At 45.6% G+C, this 20136-nt stretch overlaps 1 protein-coding gene across 2 annotated transcripts; it reads right to left on the reverse strand.

Annotated features, from left to right (window-relative positions):
* Positions 1-427: 427 nt before the first annotated feature.
* PLOD1 (procollagen-lysine,2-oxoglutarate 5-dioxygenase 1) lies at positions 428-19386 on the reverse strand. 2 transcript variants are annotated; one of them, XM_055703973.1, is made up of 19 exons: positions 19271-19386; positions 13417-13508; positions 12787-12923; positions 11400-11563; positions 10842-10954; positions 9147-9210; positions 7969-8066; positions 7523-7624; positions 7286-7417; positions 6882-7003; positions 6086-6190; positions 5514-5639; positions 4550-4691; positions 3926-4039; positions 3582-3647; positions 3137-3241; positions 2590-2736; positions 2153-2278; positions 428-1878 (listed from the first exon to the last, which is right to left on the reverse strand). In XM_055703973.1, the coding sequence occupies exons 1-19, from the start codon at positions 19287-19289 to the stop codon at positions 1723-1725; spliced, it is 2130 nt and encodes a 709-aa protein (XP_055559948.1). In that variant the 5' UTR covers positions 19290-19386; the 3' UTR covers positions 428-1722. The 2 variants fall into 2 exon arrangements, with proteins under 2 accessions (XP_055559948.1, XP_055559947.1); XM_055703972.1 differs by lacking the exon at positions 19271-19386 and adding an exon at positions 17367-17561.
* Positions 19387-20136: the final 750 nt, after the last annotated feature.

Genomic DNA, 20136 nt, shown 5'->3' on the forward strand with positions numbered 1-20136 from the left:
CGCGGCCCGGCCCGGCCCCCTCCGCTCCCGTTACCGTACAGCGCAGGGGGAAGCCACAGCAGAACAAGTGAAAAAACACTGCCGAAACACACACATACACCTTTGCCACGTTTCAACGATCAGCCTACCCACCCCCTTCCTCTGGTAACAGACAGGTCTGGGTTTCACCTAACGAGGTTTATTATCGGTTTACATTTCACACTGATCGCGCCCGCCTGGATTTCTTCCCCCCGGGCACGCGTGGGGCGCAGCGTTGAAACGGGCCCGCAGAGCGCGGGAGGGGCCGGGCCTGCCACCCCCCGCGGGCCGTCCAGGCCTACGCGGCTCCCTGCCGATGCCCACAGCTGTGCTGCCCCCAGCGCCACCGTCCCACGCGAAGGGGCTCGCCCCCTGACCGTTAGACAGCAGAAGCTGAGACACAGAGAACTGAGAGGAAGATTTTTTTTCCTAAGGACAGCCATGATGTGAATATACTGCTTGTGAAACACCCAGAGCACGGCCGTGCCTGATAAGCTGAGCAGGTACCTCACGGGCAACCGCAGAAAAGGTTTCTCCCCATTCCCTCTCTAACCCTGGGTCTACTCTAGACACATTCTTTTTTTTTTTTTTTTACACATACCAGCTCACCATAATCTCCCAGCACTTTCCCACCACTCATTTCTATCAGCCTCGACCCCACTGGAGAAGTGTCTGCAGTGGAGTGTTTTGGTTTGGAATCTCAAATAACAGGAATGCTGAATAATGATTTCCTCTAAGTACCAGAGGACAGCTCTTTGATGGCCCACTCAGATGCAAAGAAAATTATCAAAACGATCTCTGAGAACTGGAATGAGGCCACCAAAGAGGACTGGGACCTCTGGACTGTTACCCAGACATTGATTAGAGCTTTTGACAATCTTAACGTGGGATAGAACAGAGACAAATCAGCACTGAAGCCCTCCTGACTGACCTAGTTATTCTCAAGTCTTCCCTTCCTTAGATTTCATCTGTGCATACCAACATGGTCTGAATTTGTCTGGGTATACATGCTTTTAGCTACATAAGGAGGCTATCTTTCATCTCTTCAGTCTAAACCCAGAGGTAAAGTATCATTAGCAGACATTCCTATAGCTAACTGGAAGCACCTATATTGCCACGGCTGCTGCTTTGAGCTTTGTGATATGCTTCCAGGAACTGCAAAGAGGTAAGGAATCAGATGATCTTCAGGCTGTTATTACTGAGTTTCATCTGGTACGACACTTAACTGTTACGACTCCTGGAGTCAGCTCCCTGATCGGTTTACATTTGGAATAGTACCCAGGAATTATTGTCTAATGTCCAGTCCCGTATATGCTGTGGATGAAAACAGGCTTCCAGCTGCTTGGAGAGAGAGCTTGTGACTTGCCTCCAAAAAGCTGGATTTCCAGTCCAAGAAAGCATATTTGTGAAGCCAACCAATCAATGAAGGTTCAAGTAAATCGCACTTCCAAGAAACAGCTGATGAGGAGCTGAATCAAAAATGAAGGCACAAAATCTCCTTTCAAATTCTACAGCAACATTCCTAGATATTACCTGCAGTATCAGAGAGGGACATCTTCCAGTAGTGGAGTCTTAGAATATCATTAAAAATCAATATCAAAATAGCTTTGATCAATGCCTTAGAAACTCAGTAGCATTCCCTGTTTCCACTCAAGGTCAGCAGTGAGCAGGGCCAGGGAAAGGTCCTTCCTGTGAAGCATGGCTCTAGGGGTCAAGAAAGGACACTGCGATATAACGGGTTCCTTTGGTGGTTGGAAGACCTTCATGATAGTGGGTCAGGCGTCCTGGATGCATAAGGGTCCAGCCTTTCCGTGGAGCTCGAATGGAGCAATTGTAGCGCAGGAACCGGCAGCCTCCTCCCTGATATAAACAGAACAAGAGGCACATCAGCTTGGTAAAAGCACCTCAGGGAAAGGGTCTCTGCCTTCCCCGGGCAGCCCTTCTAAAAATGTGAGGAGGTGCTTGGGGAATCTCCTGTGTTCTGCTGTGTTCAAAAAAATCTTCCTACACTAGCCCAGTCATTAATTGCAATCCTTAGTGTGAAGAAGCCACATACGGATAAGGAAAGGGTGCTCAGCTGCCTGGACTGCTCAGGAGGCCACACTGAATTCTTGACACACTGGCATACACTTACCTCATAGTCTATTCCAACTCGGTTCAAAGCAATGTTAATGGTAAAGGTGGAAGCATCGTGATGGGGCATTAGAGAGGGCTGCTCATCAGGTTTGTAGCGAACTACAAAGGCTAGCTCAAACTGAGTCTGCAGGAGAGGAGAACAAAGAACATGTCTGTTACACGGCTATAGTAGTCCATGGCTACCGAGCTGCACAGCAGGGATCTATTTACATTGCACACCACTGCTAAGGGAGGAAGGCAACATTAAGGCAGGAGAATGTCACAGGGAAATAGCGTATTTCCTGATGCATATACCCATGTCGTACTCCAGAGTCAGTCCCTCCATACTGGGAAACTGCATGCCTATTGCTAGGGGATTCTAGCAGCCTTTTCACAAAGTTGCAACCGGAGGACGCACTGAGCTGGCCACGAGTTTTAATGCTAAAGTATACATACCTTGGTATAGTAACCTGGATACAGTTTCTCTGTGATGGGTGCAATATAGTCCAAAAGAAACTTATACCATTCTCTTTCAAAGCCAATTTGGTTCATGTGTATGTCAATAGTTGGGACATTCTCATATCCTCCTTGTATTCTGCTGTCCTGGAATAGAATCATGAAAATACCCGTAAGGATGGGAAGCTTGGACTTCAGGAATGAAAAGCACTTGTAACTACAAATAAATATGATGTTTATTTACCAGAACTTCCAGGATGGAAAACTCATTTCAAACAATAATTAAAAGCTAAGGTAAACAATATTACCATCAGCAGGGCCAAACACTGTAGCTTTAGAGGACACTAAAGAGGACTTGAAAAATTAATTCACATTTAAGAATGGGGGCAAAATTACAGCGTTAATCAGGAAAATAAATAGAGTATTGCCTCCAGTTTCCTGGTTTAACTGTGGGATCTAATGCTTCCATAAAGGAGGCACTGCTGCCACCAAACATGCATTGATAATGGTACGACCCAGAAGTCAAAGAGCTCCTGCTCTGTCTTACCGTGTTGTCACCGGTGGACCACTGGCCATAATGCTCCATTTCTTCCACCAGCTCATCACAGGCAGTGTCAGTGAATATGGGGAACCAGTAAACATCTGGGCAGGGCTACAGAAAGTAGACAGGTGAGAACAGCAGAAACAAGGACAGGTGTTTGCTTGAGGCAAAAGGAGTAAGACTAAGCAGACTGTAGATTGAGTCAGTTTAAGTGGAAAGTAACTAAATATTCAGGACAGAAATTTGTCTTCTGATTGATATGCCCCACTTCCACTTAAAGATGTACTTCTAGAAGAATGATTTGCCTCTAAAAATACTTTCAAGGTCACGTTTCCCTTGGATTTGAAAGACTATGAGGTCATGCCAAACTGCTGAGAATGACAAGTTATGACACAAGCATTGTCCTGATGCTAACCTCCTATTGTAATGGATAAGAGTGATGTTTTCTTACCATTTCTACTAATTTCCCTTTCAGAGCTGCTGTGTAGTTTTCATGGATGTACTTTTCTCTCCAGTCCTGCAGTTGGAAGATAAGCAAACCAGTCATTTCTGTGGGGCCTGGTTAAAAACGCAGTGAAAAGCCAGGCTCCCATGCAGCAGTATTTCACAGGCTTTGAAGATCCAGATGTTATGAATCACATAAACATAGTCTCTTTAAATTCTGTGGATTTAGGCTCTCATCCCACCTGAGAGACATTGCTACTACAAAGCCTGGACCTTCCTTATTAGTGAAATTAGTCATCAAATGTTCACAGGCCACATTGCTAAGCCTGCTGAGCATGAAGGTTATCTTACCTCAGGATTGCTGAATATTTGCCAGAGGTCATTGTGGAGGTGAGTTGTCTGGTAATTCTCCAGGGACAGTATGTGTCCAAACTCATGCCGATTTGTCAGGTACATAAAGACTCCCTGCAGGACAGAGGGAAACAATCAAGGCCTCACATTTTGTAAGCTACTATGAAACATAAGCACTGAACAGTTCTCCAGTGATGGTGCCTCTGCCCAAGCTGTTCATTTACTCATTCTTTCTCCTGCAGGCCTTCAATATAATTTCCACCCTGGGTATGACGAACTTTGAAAGTTTATAGGCAGTAATTCTGTGCCTTTTGTCAGCTAGGGTTGGAAACAGCAGAGCTGCTGCTGTGAGATTAGGTTCTTCCTTCTTACCCTGTCCACCCCATTTAGAACAGCTCTGAAGAGGTCCAAGAGTAAAAATGCTATCCACATTTAGTGGTCCCTGGCTCTGTGTGGTTTCACAGTAAGACAGAAAGCCCAGTTCCAAGGCTGCACAGTATTAAACAATGCCATTTCATCCTGTCCCATGCCCCAGCAGAGCCAAACGCCTTGAAACTACTTAATCTTGTCACCTGCACCCTGGCACGCAGTTCTTCCCTGCCAGCCTCCCTCTCCTTGACTGACCTGATTCCGGACGTTGTGGCAGAAAGCCATGTCAGCATCCAGCTTGCCATTGTGAAAGAGATCTCCTTGGTCAAGCTCCAATCGCAGAGCCTTGGCTTTAACCAAGTAAACGCTGCTGATGTAGGGAACATTCCAAAGCCCACTGAAACGCAGAGGTAGGAGAGCGAAATTTGAAATACCACTAAAAGAGAAACCGCTGGACTTGCCAGCATGGCAGGCAGGGCTGCCATATGAGCCAGCCTTGCCTGAATGATCCAGCTCAGAACAGTAGGGAGAAACTGTACCAATAGCAACTGTCATTCTAGGAAAAATCACTTATATTGCCCAGAGCTTTTAAGCTGCACAAATGCTAGTCCACTGTGAAAGCAATTAATTGCTACTGTGTGTTTTTGCTAGGGACATAATTAATGGCTTGAACCTCTTCCCAGAGAGATCAACACATTTTTTTTCAGTGATTTAAAGAAACCTGAACCAGCCAAAAGTGCATAAGCTGATTTCTAGCATTTATTGCACATAATGGCCAAAAAAACCAGAGGGTCACTCAAGAGTACGAATGAGCCAACAATTATTTTTTGTGAATCTTCCATTCAAGGATCACCTGGTATTTTATGAAGACTATCTAATAAAGATTAAACAGCACTTTACAGGATTTTAAGGATGACACTAGCTATAATCCACAGGTGGGAAAACATGACATGAGTAAGACGAAGTGATTTCAGCAGAGTCAGGACTCTCAAACCCTTACCCTGATCATAAGAAAATCTGCCCATAGTAAGTTATTGTCTGCTCAGGGGAGGACACAGAGCACTTCCACATGGGTGTACAGACTTCTTTTCCTCTTCTATATCCAAAGACAGTTGTTCTCTCTGTTTTTTTGACGTTAAGTTACTTTGATGATACTGCATTGCAGCAAGCTTAACATTTGAGGGGTTATGTCAGTAAGAAGCTCTCTTTGCATACTCACACCCTCCGCCTTTGAACAACATCCACATAATCTTCTGAGCGGGCATAGTATCCATCAGGGCTCAGTGCTCCCCAGAAATTTGACCACAACTTCTCATGACGGCTTACCAGTGGGGCAATCACCAGCCTGTGAGCACAAAAGCAAAAGGAATTGCAGGACAGGATGTTACCACAGGAAGAAAAGATTTACACACCACAGGACCGTTAAGAGTTCGATTCTCCCTCACTTACAGAGTTGCTGCTTCCATTAACTCTGTTGGAATAAAACTCCACATAAGAAAAGGCAAATATGGTCACAATCTCCTACCTAACTGCCCCCTGCAGCAGGTCTCCTAGAATCCAATTTGTTCTGGCAACTATATAAAGACAAAATTAGGAATGATTTACATCCACTGCCTAAAATCCAGGGATTACAACTACAGTAAAAAAAAAGACCAAATAAGGCATGTTTGTCTAACATTCCATCTCTGACACAGTTCTCCTACTGCCTAACACATGTCAGTAATAAAAGAGCTCACTGTATTTCTCGTGTGAAAGGTGACCAGTAAGGATTGCTCAGACCAAAAAACTCACTTGTTCTGTTCGATCAGGATCCTTAGAGTCTCTGTGTTCTTCAGAACTATCTCAGCATCCAGGCTAAAGTAATAGTCACAGTCAGGATCCTTTCTGCACAAATCCCTATAGCCAAAGAAGAAGAAAAGTCACACCAAAACCCCCCAAAACACAGCAAGACAAGGGACAGAACACCAGGGATTCCTTCACCTTGTAGCCTAAAGGTCTTCTTCAGGTGCTCAGAAAAGTTCAGTTTAATGTAACAACCCAGAGGGCTAGCACAGTGCTAGCATCCAATAGCAGACACTGAGACACAGCCAACATCACATTTAGCAAACTGTTCCCTCAGCTCAAACTGAAGAGGTTCCCATTTATTGTTGGCCCAAATCCAGACCTGAGCTCAAACTCACACCTCTTCATCAGAGATAGGAAGATACTCTGCCACTAGCTCTCAGTTTTACTACTACACTCCTCCACTTCAGAGACACAGGTACCTATTCTTCGTGATCTATGACTTCGTGATCAAGCACTAGAGGTGCTTGATGAGGATGGGAGGTACCAGGCTATGCTTCTAACAGAGCAAAGGACCAGTGAGAACTTCGTTTCTGAAATTGGAGAAAGGGAACTGGTATCAAAGCTTTTTTTTTTCTCAATATATAATGGACATAGGGAGTAAATGATAGGAACATTGAGAGAGAAGGGTGACTGAAAGAAGAGAAGCATCCACTTAACAGTGAAGATGCTCAGAAAAAACACACTGCCCTAGTTTGGAGACAGCCTGACTCTGCTAGCCATCATGTATGGCCTCTTCACTTACATGCCCAAGTTACGTGCTTCAGCATTCTCCACCTCATCATCTGGTCCAATCACTTTGACAGCGAGATATTCTTTGCCGTGCTTTTTAACAAAGGAATCCACCTGCTTTAAGTGATGTTGCTCCTATGCCAAAGGAAAAATAAGAAAAAAAACAGGTAAGATAGGCTCATCCCAGGCTGCTCAGCCTCCTGTTCTTGAAAATGCCAAACCAAAACAGCAACAGCTCTTCCCACTTCCACATCTTTACAGCTGGATGGAGCTATCTTATAGGTGCCACTGCAGGTAAGTACTGGGACTACAGAGCCTGGAAGTCTAGTCAAAGGTTGCAAAAATGCCTGGAGTACAAGGAGGAGGTCTGCATTTTCCCCGCATTTGCTAAGACTGCCACAGGCCAGCTTTACTTACATGGTTGTGAATGAAGAGCTGGATTCGTTGCTTTGGGTAATGAAGGTTACGAAGCCGCAAGAAAAACTGGGAGAGGAATGGTGTGGGCTGCTCGATGAAAATACCAATCAGAATCATTGGCAATGCTTCATCCTACATTCAGGGAGAAGTGGTGGCTCATATACCACATCAGACACATAAAATCCCATTGTAATTCTAAGACATGTCTTGAGAGCTTTGAATAGACATCAGCCTCACCTTAAACCCTGTGAGGCTTCGCAGACCTTCATCACACACAGTGCAGCCAGTCTCAAACGTCCATATTTGAGGAATGTAGTTTCCCAGGTAGTTCAGCTGCAGCTGCAAAAGGCAATTTGCCATGTTATGCATTACAGGGCAGGGGAGATTTTTTGCATCCACTCCCAGTGTAAGAGCACGCTTCATCAGAACGTCATTTACCTTATTAGATTCTTACTAAAGATTCTGCAAAGCATGACAGCCAGAGGGTCCAATTACATGCTGATCTTTGAACCAGACCCATCATGCTGCTAGAGACCTGTACCACTTACTGTTTCTCAAATATAAACACACAGAGGGAAAGTCAATATACAGGAATATATGGATCAGTAACCTGACACACTCGAGGCTAAAGGGTCACCTTGAACAAATACGTACCAAATCTTTCTCTCAGGACGCCCACTTACCTTGGTGGGTCCATTTCCATGAATCACCACAGGCAGAGTGTCATACAACAAGTTTCTTGCTCTCACTCGTGAGTTTTCAAACTTCAGAACTACCTCATCTGGAAATGACATTGCCATCATGTTACCAAAGAAAGGCTTTTATTGACAATTACCAGCACAAGGCCTCATTTCTACTGAGCGACTGCTGAAAGATGAAAGCACAGTTGCGGATAACCATGCACGAGTAGTTTAAGGGCTACAGACCACATCCAGAAAGGAGAAAAAAATGTTCAGAATGACCCTGTGAGGTAACAGGATGGCTGGGAAGGCGGACAAAGAATGCAGCTTGCTGGGCTAACAAATATGCCTCCTACTGCAAAATGGCAGAATCTACACTGAAACAGACTTTCAAAACTGGCATTGACAAATCGTGCGGTGAGGAACAGGTATAGATGGCCAGAGAGGACTCAGGCCTTTCTCACCTATGCCCCTGCTGTCTCTCTTTGCACCCCTCCAAGATGTCTCCTTAACACAACCATACAAAATCCTTTCAAACAGACTAGCAAAAATCCAAGCTCCAGTCTACCATTGTTATAATGAGCACAGGAGCCAAACCTACACTGCCACTATGATTTTTTACCTGGCTGGAGTAATGATGGAGTAGCGCAAAACTATAAACTGAAAACATTAGGCAGTAGTGTCAGGAGAGTCACTTTTGCTACGATTAGCAAAATCAATCCATCGGCAAGTCAGGTCAGAAGCCTGGTACGGTCAGTGAGCGCTCACAGGAAGTATCTGGCTGCACCTCACCTTCTGTGGCATTCCAGACACAGTTCTGAAGCACGACAGACAAGCCCTAGGCAGGGTTGTGTGTTATTACTTGCATTGAAAGTCCCTCCCAGTTTCAATCCCCAAGGCTAATGCAATCCGACATGCTTGGAGATCAAAGTGGCAAGGAGGTGCAAGATGGAAAACCCTACCTGCATTCCCCTAAGTGAAGAGGGAATTAAAATGAGAACCTAGTTTGTTGCAATGGAATTGCAAATAAATCCAAGAACCCTGGCAGAGACATTTTACTGAAGCTTATTCTGCAGGAACAGGAATTTCTGAAATTTAATCCTTTCAGCCACAACTTTTATTTCTGGTGTCAACATGCAGTGGCATTCCAAGGAGAAATGAGCTTCCTTCTTCCATCTCACCTAATGCTCCATTTAGGTTTTGGAAGATCCGGCTTCTTTGGTCTAGACTGATGTTGATGCTTTCCTTTAAAAGGATGAGATAAATAACCTTAATTAGAACACAAGTGGGCATCCATCCTTTACACGTGAGAGTCCCTATGCTGAGCAAAGATACATCACATTCCTACAATCACTTCCATACTCTCCAAGGTCTGAAGCCTAAAACACTCCTGGCTAGGCAAAACCATGCAAATACACATTTTAAAGCTGCTGTGGGTGTGCCAATAATACTACACAGCACATTAATGAAGTACACTTTCAGCACAGTCATATAAAACCCACGTATAATATGCAGGAAAGCCAAGAAAGCAAAAACATCTGCTGCAAAGACAGTTTCTTGCCATCTATGCACAGGGCAAGCACTTGCCCAAGTGTCGTCTCAGGTACTGGTGTCAAACCAGAACACAGTGAGGGTGCAAGGCCAGCTCATGCAAACTTTGTTTTTAACCCCTGCTGCAAGTTATACTCTGACTGGATTTTTGTCAGACTAAAATCCAGCTCTGACTTAACAGAGTTCAGTGTCCCTCCAGGCATCTGTTAAAATTGATTACTGGAAAGGACAGCAGGGTGCTAACATCCGCTGTCCAAATGCCAAGTCAGTGAATTACTCAGCCTTTGTGTGGCACAGGGCCAGAACTGCAGATGAGAACATTAAAGGAACTGTTCATGTTAAAATACCACGGGCAGTATTCAGATTTGGGGAATTAGAAAAGTGCAGCTGTTCTGAATTTTTTACCAGCCCTGCTGGTAAAAATGTGCAACTCCTTCTCTAATCAGTCTGAAAGCAGTTCCCTATTTCTAATGTTTCCTCTTGCCTTTACTGTTACAGTTCGACTTCTTAGTTCCCATGCATTTGTGGTGTCACTCAGGGATAGGGTGCACTGTGTAATGCACAACTGGGCAGGGACAACAGGAGAATCACCCTGTGGGCTGGAAGATTTGGCCAGTGCACCACATGGTGCTGGAATGGCAGTGCTGCTTCCAGGGACCATTCCAGGCTTCAGGCTGACACAGATTTTGTCGGCCAGGATCTGGAGAGGTCTGCTGGAGCCTTTGATAGCCTCTTTGTTCCAGCAGGGCTACCTGCTGCAATGTCTAAGGTCCCTGTCCTGTGGCACAATGGTGCCTAAAAGGCTGTGAAAGTTTGTCCCATGCATCACCTCAAATCCCCTCAGGCCTCTCCTGACCCCTTACCTAACATGTAATTTAGTGCTGGGTGGGATATCTCTAAGTCAGCACTGCACTGTGCAGGCAAGATACACACTGAACATCTGGATTCCACATCCCCTGGGAGGAGGCTGGTTAGTTCTGTCACACTTAATAGCTGTAAACATCGGTACATACATATATTGGTATGAGTTCCCAGTAAGACTTCTTTTAAGACACCTATCTTCCCATTCACAATTTCAGCTTAAAGATAAAAACTGCTAGTAACAGAACAAGCAGGGGTGTGTGGCTAGAATGCAAATTTTCAGAAGGGAAATGGGAAACTAGACACACTACTGGCCTTTTCCGTGTAAGGATGCAGAGTAGTAATTAAGAGTCAATATGTACATGATTAACTTCTTTTAACTGTCAACAGGGATATTGCAGAGAGGATTAACAGCAATGTTTCTCAAATAACTCCTCCTAACCCCAAAATCTAGCTACACCTACTCTTTTTTCTGGATCCAAGAAGACATTTGTGTAGAAGAGCTGGTCACTGTCATCATCATGTCCTTTCCACTCCTCCACAAGCTTCTTCAAGTTTGGAGCATAACCTATGAAGCCTGTGGGAATAAGCAAAAAGTGGTGTTTCAATGCAGACAACAAAAGGGGAAGTACTCCTCTATACAGATATTCTCACTTCTTTCACGCAGTCTCACTCCACCCTGTGTTGCCACAGAGATACACCAGCTTTCAAAGGCATGTACAGACTGCGCTTCCCAACATGGAGTGACACCAGCAGCAAATCTGTAAGCTTCAGCATCGGAAAAGCGCACACCCTGAATGACAAGTCTCACTGAAAAGGGAAAAGGCATAAGGAGCAGGTTCCTATCCTCTACAGGCAATTCACAGCTATGTCCCCTCCTGCAGGTAAAAGTCTTGCAAAAGGTGCGAGTTATGCACCGGGCTTCAGTTTGCACCACCTTCCATAGAGATATTTTCCACACCTGGTCCCTTGCTATTTCTTCTAAAGGCCTTTAGTTGAAAGAAGGTTCTTCTGCGCCTTACCTCCAGAGCCCAGGAAGCGCTTTCCGTCTCGCACCTGAGGGTACTTGGCTTCCAACTTTCTGTCAGGATAGATGTAGTTCTCTGCTGAGAAGACCACCTTGCTCTTGGCTTGTTTGAACTTCTTGAGCAGTTCTGCAGGGCCCGAAGCAAAGAGTACATCATAGCTAAAGTAAAAGACAGGAAAGGGACAGAAAGGAATGGAGTCAGGAAACATGTCATTGTGAACAGTTTCTAGGAAAAGCTAATTTTTTAGGAATCCCTTTCTCTTATCTCTGCTTCACAGTACTATATTTTTTTGTCATAATTTTAGCTAATTAAAGTGAAATCTTATTCCTAGAGTGGAAGATGTTACTTCCCACTGCAGAAGATTCCACACTGTCTTGGGGAAACATTTGCCCATGCTTATTTTTACAAAGTTTTCACTTATGATAAAAACAAATCTTCCAAGCTGCAAAACATGTTGATCTCTTCTCGCTTTCCCTGCATTTGGAACCCTGAAGCCCGTGTGCCCTCACTGTTTGTAACAGCTTTTTACTTATTGGAGGAAGATTGCTCTGCCACTCCCTTCCAGATTAAAAAAGTCCATAGGTCATGCTGTTTACATCCTGCCACTCCCTACTATGCTCCCTGCAAATCGTCAGGATGCAAATACGCTGGACACTAGTGGCTGGATGCTGCACTCCAGCCACTACCTCTTCAGTACTGGGTAGAACTAATTCCCAGGCAACACTCCCAGAATGAGACTTGCATTTTCTGCAAGAGGATTTGCATACTTCAGACTCATTTTGGTGTGTGAAAAAGTTGCTCATTCCAGAGATTAATCATTCCGAACTTCTCTAAACACACGTAGACACTCAGAACTGCAGAAGGCGAGCTCCCTGCCATGGCAGCTAGAGACAGATACAGGGATCCCAGCCCTGCCTGTTGCTGGGCATATGAAAAGACACTGAGAATCCAAATGGTCCTTTTCCCTCTTCACGTTTCTCTGGCAGACTACTTCTTGGCTCTCAGGATTGTGTTGTAGCCTGCCTCACCTTATAAAACAAATAGTTCTGGTAAGAAAGGCCTGCTGAGGTCCACAGGAATTGTCTGCTCATTCTCTGCAGGTAGAGGCAGCCAGATTCCACCCTGGCAGAAAGAGGTGTAACGCTATCAACTTCATGTAAGAGTTGGAATCAGTCTGTTCTGATCAGGCCTTCCCAGCTGCCACATATGCAGCTCTGAGCAACTCTCAGGCAACAACAGCAGAGAATTCAGGGCGGGGGGGAAAGGAGGTCTGGATGCAACTTCCAAAAGCAATCTATTTCTCAGCTAATTTCTTCTTAGTAAGTACCTGTCCGAACAGCCTTATGATTCGGTTCAAAGCAAATACTTTCCAACCCATTACCTGTCTATGAAAAGGATGATCAAGTCTTCCTTATCCGCATACTGCTTCAAAGCTGATTTCAAGAGACGGACCTTCTGCCCACCTCCTGCTGGGTTCTCGTCATCTCCACCCTGCCATTCCTCATCCAGCCCCAGCACCTAAAGAACGACAGGCACAGGGTCTACTGACAATGGCACTTTCCCAGCAAGAGTCACAGAAAAGTACCAGAACCCACAACTTTACCAGTCCTGATAACTCCCAGTGCAAATCACAATAAAAAATCCAGCATCAGGACAGATGGACTAGGTATATACACCAGCCTCTGAACATCCCATCCCTGGGATGGACAGTCAGAGTAACATGCAGCACAGTAACCAAGCACTCTCAGCAACAGGAGCACATTCGTGGGTTTCGGCATTGCAATGGAAAAGTGCCATGGGGCTCCCCTGAGCAGGAGCTACAGATCTCATCTTAAGCCAACGCTCGGGATAAGACTGCTGCAGAAATGCCCCAGTTGCAGTATTTTTCAGCCAGCTAAGTAGGTATACTCTCTCTTGAGCTTTTATTTAATCAAGTTTGTGGCCAAATCTTATCCATTCTACACTTCAAAATTCCCTTTGACCAATCACCACTAAGGTTGTTAGCCATCACCTGGACTTTGTAGTTGAAGAATTGGGCTGATCTTCTAAAGCGCTGGAATCCCTCAGTCTGCTTGGTGGCAACAGTAAGAATCAGCAGGCTTTCTGTATGAGAAAGCACAAGAGACACATTCAACATGTGCTGTTTTCACAACCAGCTGTTCTGTACCTAATGAAGAAGCTTCACTATCAGATACTGAGCCAAGGTGGGGATTGATAGTTTCAAAGTCTCAAAAAAACTAATTGCAGCGTAAGAAAGATTGTTCCTTTGCAGCATAGGTGAGAGCTTGGTCCCGGGTATAAAATGAGAGATTATAAGACACGATTTCATTACCTGAGTTATGAGCTAGAAAAAGAAAACATAATGTTTTAAGTGCTTTTTTGCCCTGCTATTGAAAGCTATAATTCTCTTCTCTCACATAGAGTATGAAGGAAATTAAACTTTAAAAAATAGAACTACTAAGAAATGCCCATTTGGAAGTCATCCATTTAGTGCAATTGGCTTCCTGTTCCCCACAGAGTTGCTTTTTAGTCACTCAGCATTGACTGGGGGTAGGGAAGACCAAAATTAGACTGAATATTATTATTCTTTCTCCATGGCTGCTCCAATTTTCTACTGCATTCCTGAGGTGTTTTCCAGATTTTTTTCATACATGCACAATGTGAATTTAATTCTGCCATAACTTTCATTTACATTCTCCTCCCAAACTTGCTTTTTATTTCCAGTCCCTTAAAAATGACAAAGCTAAATCCTGAAGTTCTCTCTCAGAAGTTTCTCTATAGTACCACTGGAGTATGACTTTCATGTGGAAGCTCTGGTTTCTTCATTTTAATGATTAAATGCTATACTTCATCTTACCACTTTTGCTGAAGAAGGCATTTGTATAGGCTCTGGCAACAGTGCTTAAATGCAAATCCTGGCCATCTGATTTTAACATCAGAAAATACCAGGAAAAACTGAAAGCACATTTTCTTGGCTTGAGCAGACTTCTTTTGGAACAATCTTTTTTTTTTTTTTTTTTTTTCAATGGATGTACCAGATGCATCTTCCTAATGTACCCAAACTGATAGTCTGTCTGATCTTAAGAGAGGAAGGATCTAGGAGCTGGAGTCCTAGATAGACCTGTCAAAGGCAGCAAAAATAAAAAAATAAGTGTAACACTCCAAGTTAGGAAGAAAGCAGATGCTTCCAAGGAAATTCCTAAAATCCTTTACCTGCATTAGAATAAAAAGAGAGGAGAGATTGAGACTAGTCAATAGAAAGCAATAGCCAGCTCTAATTGTATTTTGTTAGACATTCACACAGGCAGGGAAAGACATTGATAAATAAAAGAATACAAATCCTGCATCTGTGCTGTCTTTAAAGGCAGATTTTTAGACCTATGAAGTGCAGTCCTAATCCAGCTCCTCCAGCACACTCCAGTTCCTTGAGTCCTGTCCACTCAGAGGGTGCAAACAAATGAATAAAATATATGTATCACCTCAGGGAATGTGTTAAACCCATTAAAGTATCTAGCCACACGATGGCATGCAGAAAACCATGGCAGCTTTGCTAGATAGCTCTGAGCTCTTGGTTTCTGAGAAGGTGAAGATCATACTGCCAATGAAGAAGGGGGCAAATGTGGGCTTGCCAGAGAGGAATGTAAAGACAAACATCAAATTCCAGTACCTGAAAGGAGAGGAGAAAGCACGTGATAATGGTAAAAGTAGTAAAGAAAAGAGCCTGACTGCTATGCAATTATTTCAGGCTGAATTCTCAGGCATCTCACATTAAATCAATCACTAATTCATTTTCACGCTGCCACCCCAATAAAGCAACCAACTGTTTATGATATGACTGCCAAAGTTTGCTGGACAAGCTGGGAGAGCGAAGGGCTCACACTGCGGACCAGAAAGCGGTGTCCTGTAGTAGAAATACTACTGCAGAATAGGTTTCACCGTGCAGCCTGCAAACTCACTGGAGCATGAAAAGCCAGCACGGAGACAATTATCCTCCCCAGCAGAATTCCAGCTTACAGATTCCCTTTTCATTTCGGTTTGTGGGGGTAGGACTCTGAGAGACATTCAGCTCAGTTTGTTTGAGAAATCTCTGCAGTAGCGAGAGCTTACCATCCCAAGAGACATTCCTTCGCTCCAGTACTAGAAGCTTGTGCTGAGCTATGCTGCCTCCTCTCCTTCCCTTTTAACCCCTTTTTCTCAAAGACTTTGCTGAACACTGGTGCAGCTGATAGGCATTTCCAGAGACAGAGCAGTAAACCCTTTTAATTTCAGTATCACATGCAGCAGGTTTTAAAACACCAAGAGGAGATTTACGTATGCTTCCCTATCTTCCATGGCACAGTTACTTTTTATACGTAGAAAGGGCAGCCTATTCTATTAAGCTGTGCCTCCTGGGCCCAGAGACTCCTTAGGCCATGCTGACAAATACAAATTGTATAAATACATTTAGTAGTGGTATAGCTGCAAAATATGGACACACTGTGGTTAAGGAAGCAAGCACTGGACTAGGGAACAGGGGAGCTGGACTGTACCACTAGCTGTGCTATGCAACAAGGAGCCAGTCCTGCTATCCCTCTGTTTTTCCACCTGTAGAATGATAACAGAGGACATTTGCCACCTTCGTGAGGGTTTTTGAGCACTGTAGATGAAAAGGATTGTGTAAGGACACAGTGCTGGAACAGGGACCCTGATATCACAGTGAAATGACTGGGTGAACTTCCAAGTTTTTACAAAGAGTAAAAATCAGTGACAAGATGAGTTCAGTAACAAAAAAATTTATAGTTATTTGTTTCTGCTCTGACTTTATATGGAAAGCACAGCTGCAGCAGCATTTTAGGACAAGGAATTAATTTATCCCTAGGCTGTGCTTTGGGAAATCTTACTGTGCAACTTCCTGTTAAGATAGTGTTCAACAAAATACCACTAATAGGGGGATCAAAAAAACATAAATCAGTGCGCAATTTAATAGCGGAGAATATAATCTCTATATTCAATTTACATTTACAGAAGTTGGGGTTTTTTTAAGAATCAATTAACTATAAATAACTATTTTTAGTGCTTTTGCAGAGATCTAAAAAAAACATACATGAGAGAAGATAGGTATCGTTACTCTCGTATTACTCGGGGGAAGCTGAGCCACAGAAAAGTTAAGGCATTTTTTCTTTAGGCCATGCCAGAAGGGACGGGTTCAGAAAGCAGTCAATTCCAGATCCCTCTTCCTAACCAACATATCTCATTTGCTGTAGAGCATTACCAAAACATGGAAGATTTGGGGCATGTAAGGAAGGCCGGACAGCACAGAGAGATTAATTTCTTACTCATATCTAATAGTTATCCTAAATGCTGAAACAATTTTGCTTTAGTTATGCCACTACAGCTGAAGAACTTCCCCTCCAACACTCCCATGGATACATATTAACTGTATTATTATTAAGTAATATACATAGTAAAGGTAATTATAACAGAATCATGTATTGTGGAGGGAAATATTCTAGGTCACAAGATGAAGTCTCCTCTTAATTGCCACTTCTCTAATGAAGACAAAGATAATTATTCAAACTTCTTGGCAGAGCGGCAGGGAGCAAACCCCTCGGTCAGCCTGGCTGACACCCTGTAGGTACCCTAACCCTCTGTTGTCCTACAGCCGCTCTCCAGAGCGCCCACCCACGGCTTTGGGGGACAGACCCACGGTGCTTGAGGGGCGCCCGGAGCTCGGGTCACAGCGCGGGCAGCCCGGGATCAGCCGCTGGGCAAGTCCACAGCAGGAGGGGCTGGCCCGGTGGGGCGCACGGCGGGGACGGGGATGGACGGTGCCCGCGGCCCGGCGCCGGGGCATGGGGAGCTCCGGCCGCATGTGCGAGGACAGCCCCCCCCGCCCCCCGCCGCCTCCCACCGCCGGGGCTCCGCACGCCGCGGCCCCGATCTCGGCGCGGGCAGCGCCCCCGGCGGGTCCCCCCCCCTTACCTTCCTGCCCGGAGGCGCCGCCGCCCGGCGCCGCGAGCAGCGCCAGCAGCGCCCAGGGCAGCAGCGCCGCCGGCGGCACCATGGGAGCGGCCTCCCGGCCCGGGCCCCGCTGCCTGCGGGACGGACGCGCCTCGGCGGCAGCCGGCTCTGCGGGGCTGGGGGCTGCCGAGCCTGTGCCACGCACCAGCCCCGCCCGGCGGCGGGCGGAGGAAGCGGGGGCGGCGGCTCCTCCCCCGGCCCCGCAGGAGGGGCAGCGGCTGGGCCGGTCGGGGGGACGCGGGGCTCGAGGCTTGGGCAGCGGAGCGGCTGGGCCGTGATCCCGGCGCTGCGGGACCTTCACCGGGACCGTGGAGTGCAGCACGCCCTGCGACCGGGGAGCTGCGGGGCCGGGGGGCTGCAGCCACAGCCGGGGGACACCGGGGGGTGCGGCGGCAGAAACACGCCTTGGGCAAACGGGCGCTGTGTAGGGGCAGGGGGCTCGCCTTCTGCCCGGCTTTAGTCGGCGCTGGGCTGCATCGGGTTGACACGGTCATTAAGTGTGAAAAAAACAAAACAAATGGGTTCTGCACAGCTCTGGAAACTGGAAGCCCTTACGAAACACCTCCGTCCCACCTGCCATCTCACCTCATAGCTTTCCTCAGCAAACCCAAAATCTGCTGCAGTCTTGTTTCCTATACTAACTTTTTCTGTGACCATATATGCATCTTAAAGCCTTACATTGTTCTCTTTGTCCTTGTGCTGGGTTTTCTTGCTCTAGCCCTGATGAGTTACGCATGCATCTTTTTCTAGTTTATTCTCCATAACTTTGAGCACAGGCAGAACAAACCTGTCTCATAAAATTGCACTGTGTTTTTTGTTCGTTTGGGGTTTTGGGGGGTTTTGTTTGTTTGTTTGTTTTTTTAAATTGGGTTTAGGGTCATTTTTATACTGCAGTAAGACTTAGATGCAGGGAAACCCTCTGAGCCTGCCCAACACCAGCTGAGGAGCTACCACGGGCACACCTTACCTGAGGCCTTGAGCAACACATTATCTCTACTGAAGCAAATACCTAGAAGTGACAGTGCCATTTTTAGGCACTGTGTATAAATAAACCCAACTTCCATCACTGAAAGCAACATTAAGAGATTACTTATTTTGCCTCTTGTAAGGTGTGAACAGTAATGTTTACCTGTCTGCAAAGAGCTCGGAGAATCACAGAGGCTGTAGAAATGTTACATACTGTTCTGTAAGACATTAAGTAGATGGAAAGCTACACTGCAGTATACTACCAAAGCCATCACTGAAAGAGGCGCCAAGTCCTCAGCCACACTTGGGCCTGGCCCATGGAGCACACGTTACAACAGGAAGGTAAGGTGTCAGGGAGAAAGCAGCAGTGCTGGGTAGTTTAGCAGAGGCATAAAAAGTGAAGGATGCATGCCAAGCGATGGTGTGGCATGTACGTTGAGATAAGAAAGAAAGACACTGTCAATGCAATATGTATAGCTTAGCTGCACTGGGACTATGGAATACACAGCCAGAAACATACATACAGGGCATCATCAAAGCACTGGGATAACATAGAAGCCTCCCTCAGTGCAGAGCTCAGTTTTAATAAAAAAGATGGCTGTGTAAAATTCTAAGGTCCAAGACTGCTGTTTTCTGTAAACCACCCCTTTAACATAAATTACAGATGTTACAGAACTCAGATTATCAAAATAAAACGAAGAAAGTATGATCTTAGAGGAGAAAAACATAAGCACGTTAGAAGAGCCACACTGTAGCTAGCTAATATCCTCCACGCTTCACAACAGTATCCTGGCAAAGAACTACTGTTACTATTTGTTCACTGAGAATATTCTTTAATGTGTTCAAAGCACCTTTGTTTCTGCTCCCACTCCCCAGATTAGGAATTCCCTCATAATTACCAGGCAGAGTAGTCGTCATGCTCAAAAGATGCACTACAGGCAACAATCCAAGGAAATACTAGTTTTCCCTAAGATGGTGACTCCAGGCAGCTTCTGTCTGCAAAGCTGCCAGTTTCCTTAAATAAAAAAAAAAAAAGAAAACAGACTTTTACTTTAGATTTCTTCAGTACTTTGCAGGCCTGGACAAAGCCCCTGATAAATCTTTAGCAGCCTCAAGATTCTAAGCCAGAAGCCACAGCAAGAGTGTTCAGCTCCTCACCATCAGACCGAGGTCTGACTCAACCTAGAATTTAAAAAATTGCAAGTTTCTCATTTTAATGAAGTTAGGTCTCTCCATTCTAAAATAAAGGGGGGGTTGCATGCTGGAAATCATGAATGCATCATTGTTTATACTGCTGGACTCAGACTGGCCCTATTTGACAGCTCTGTTTACATTCTGCAGCTATGCCAACCCAGCAAGCATATTTCCCACCCCCCCACCCCGTTTCTGTTTGTACTGCTTTGTGCACTCTGGCTGGAGTCAGCTGCCTGTCTTTTTAAACAGAGCCAGCTGCCAATGCAGATGTTCCAAGGAGTACGTGCAACACGTGCTCCAAGCAACGCAGCAACTTCCTAAAACCAGGAAGGCTCAGAGCTCCGTTTTTAAAGCAGCCTCAAAAGGCACCAGGCCTGGCGAGAACTGACAGGAGCAAGGGGCAGGGTGCCAGCCCCGCTCCTCCAGGCTGCAGGGCCCCCGGCCCGCAGCAGTCCCCGGCCCGCAGCAGCCAGCTCGCCTGCGGGAGGTAGTTAAGAAAGTGTCTCGCCTGCTCCCCTCACTGGCTCTACCTGGCCAGGAGTGTCACGCTTCCTCTTCACGCACAGTGTTT

Source organism: Falco cherrug, chromosome 3 (assembly GCF_023634085.1).
Source record: "Falco cherrug isolate bFalChe1 chromosome 3, bFalChe1.pri, whole genome shotgun sequence".
Lineage (NCBI taxonomy): Eukaryota > Metazoa > Chordata > Aves > Falconiformes > Falconidae > Falco > Falco cherrug.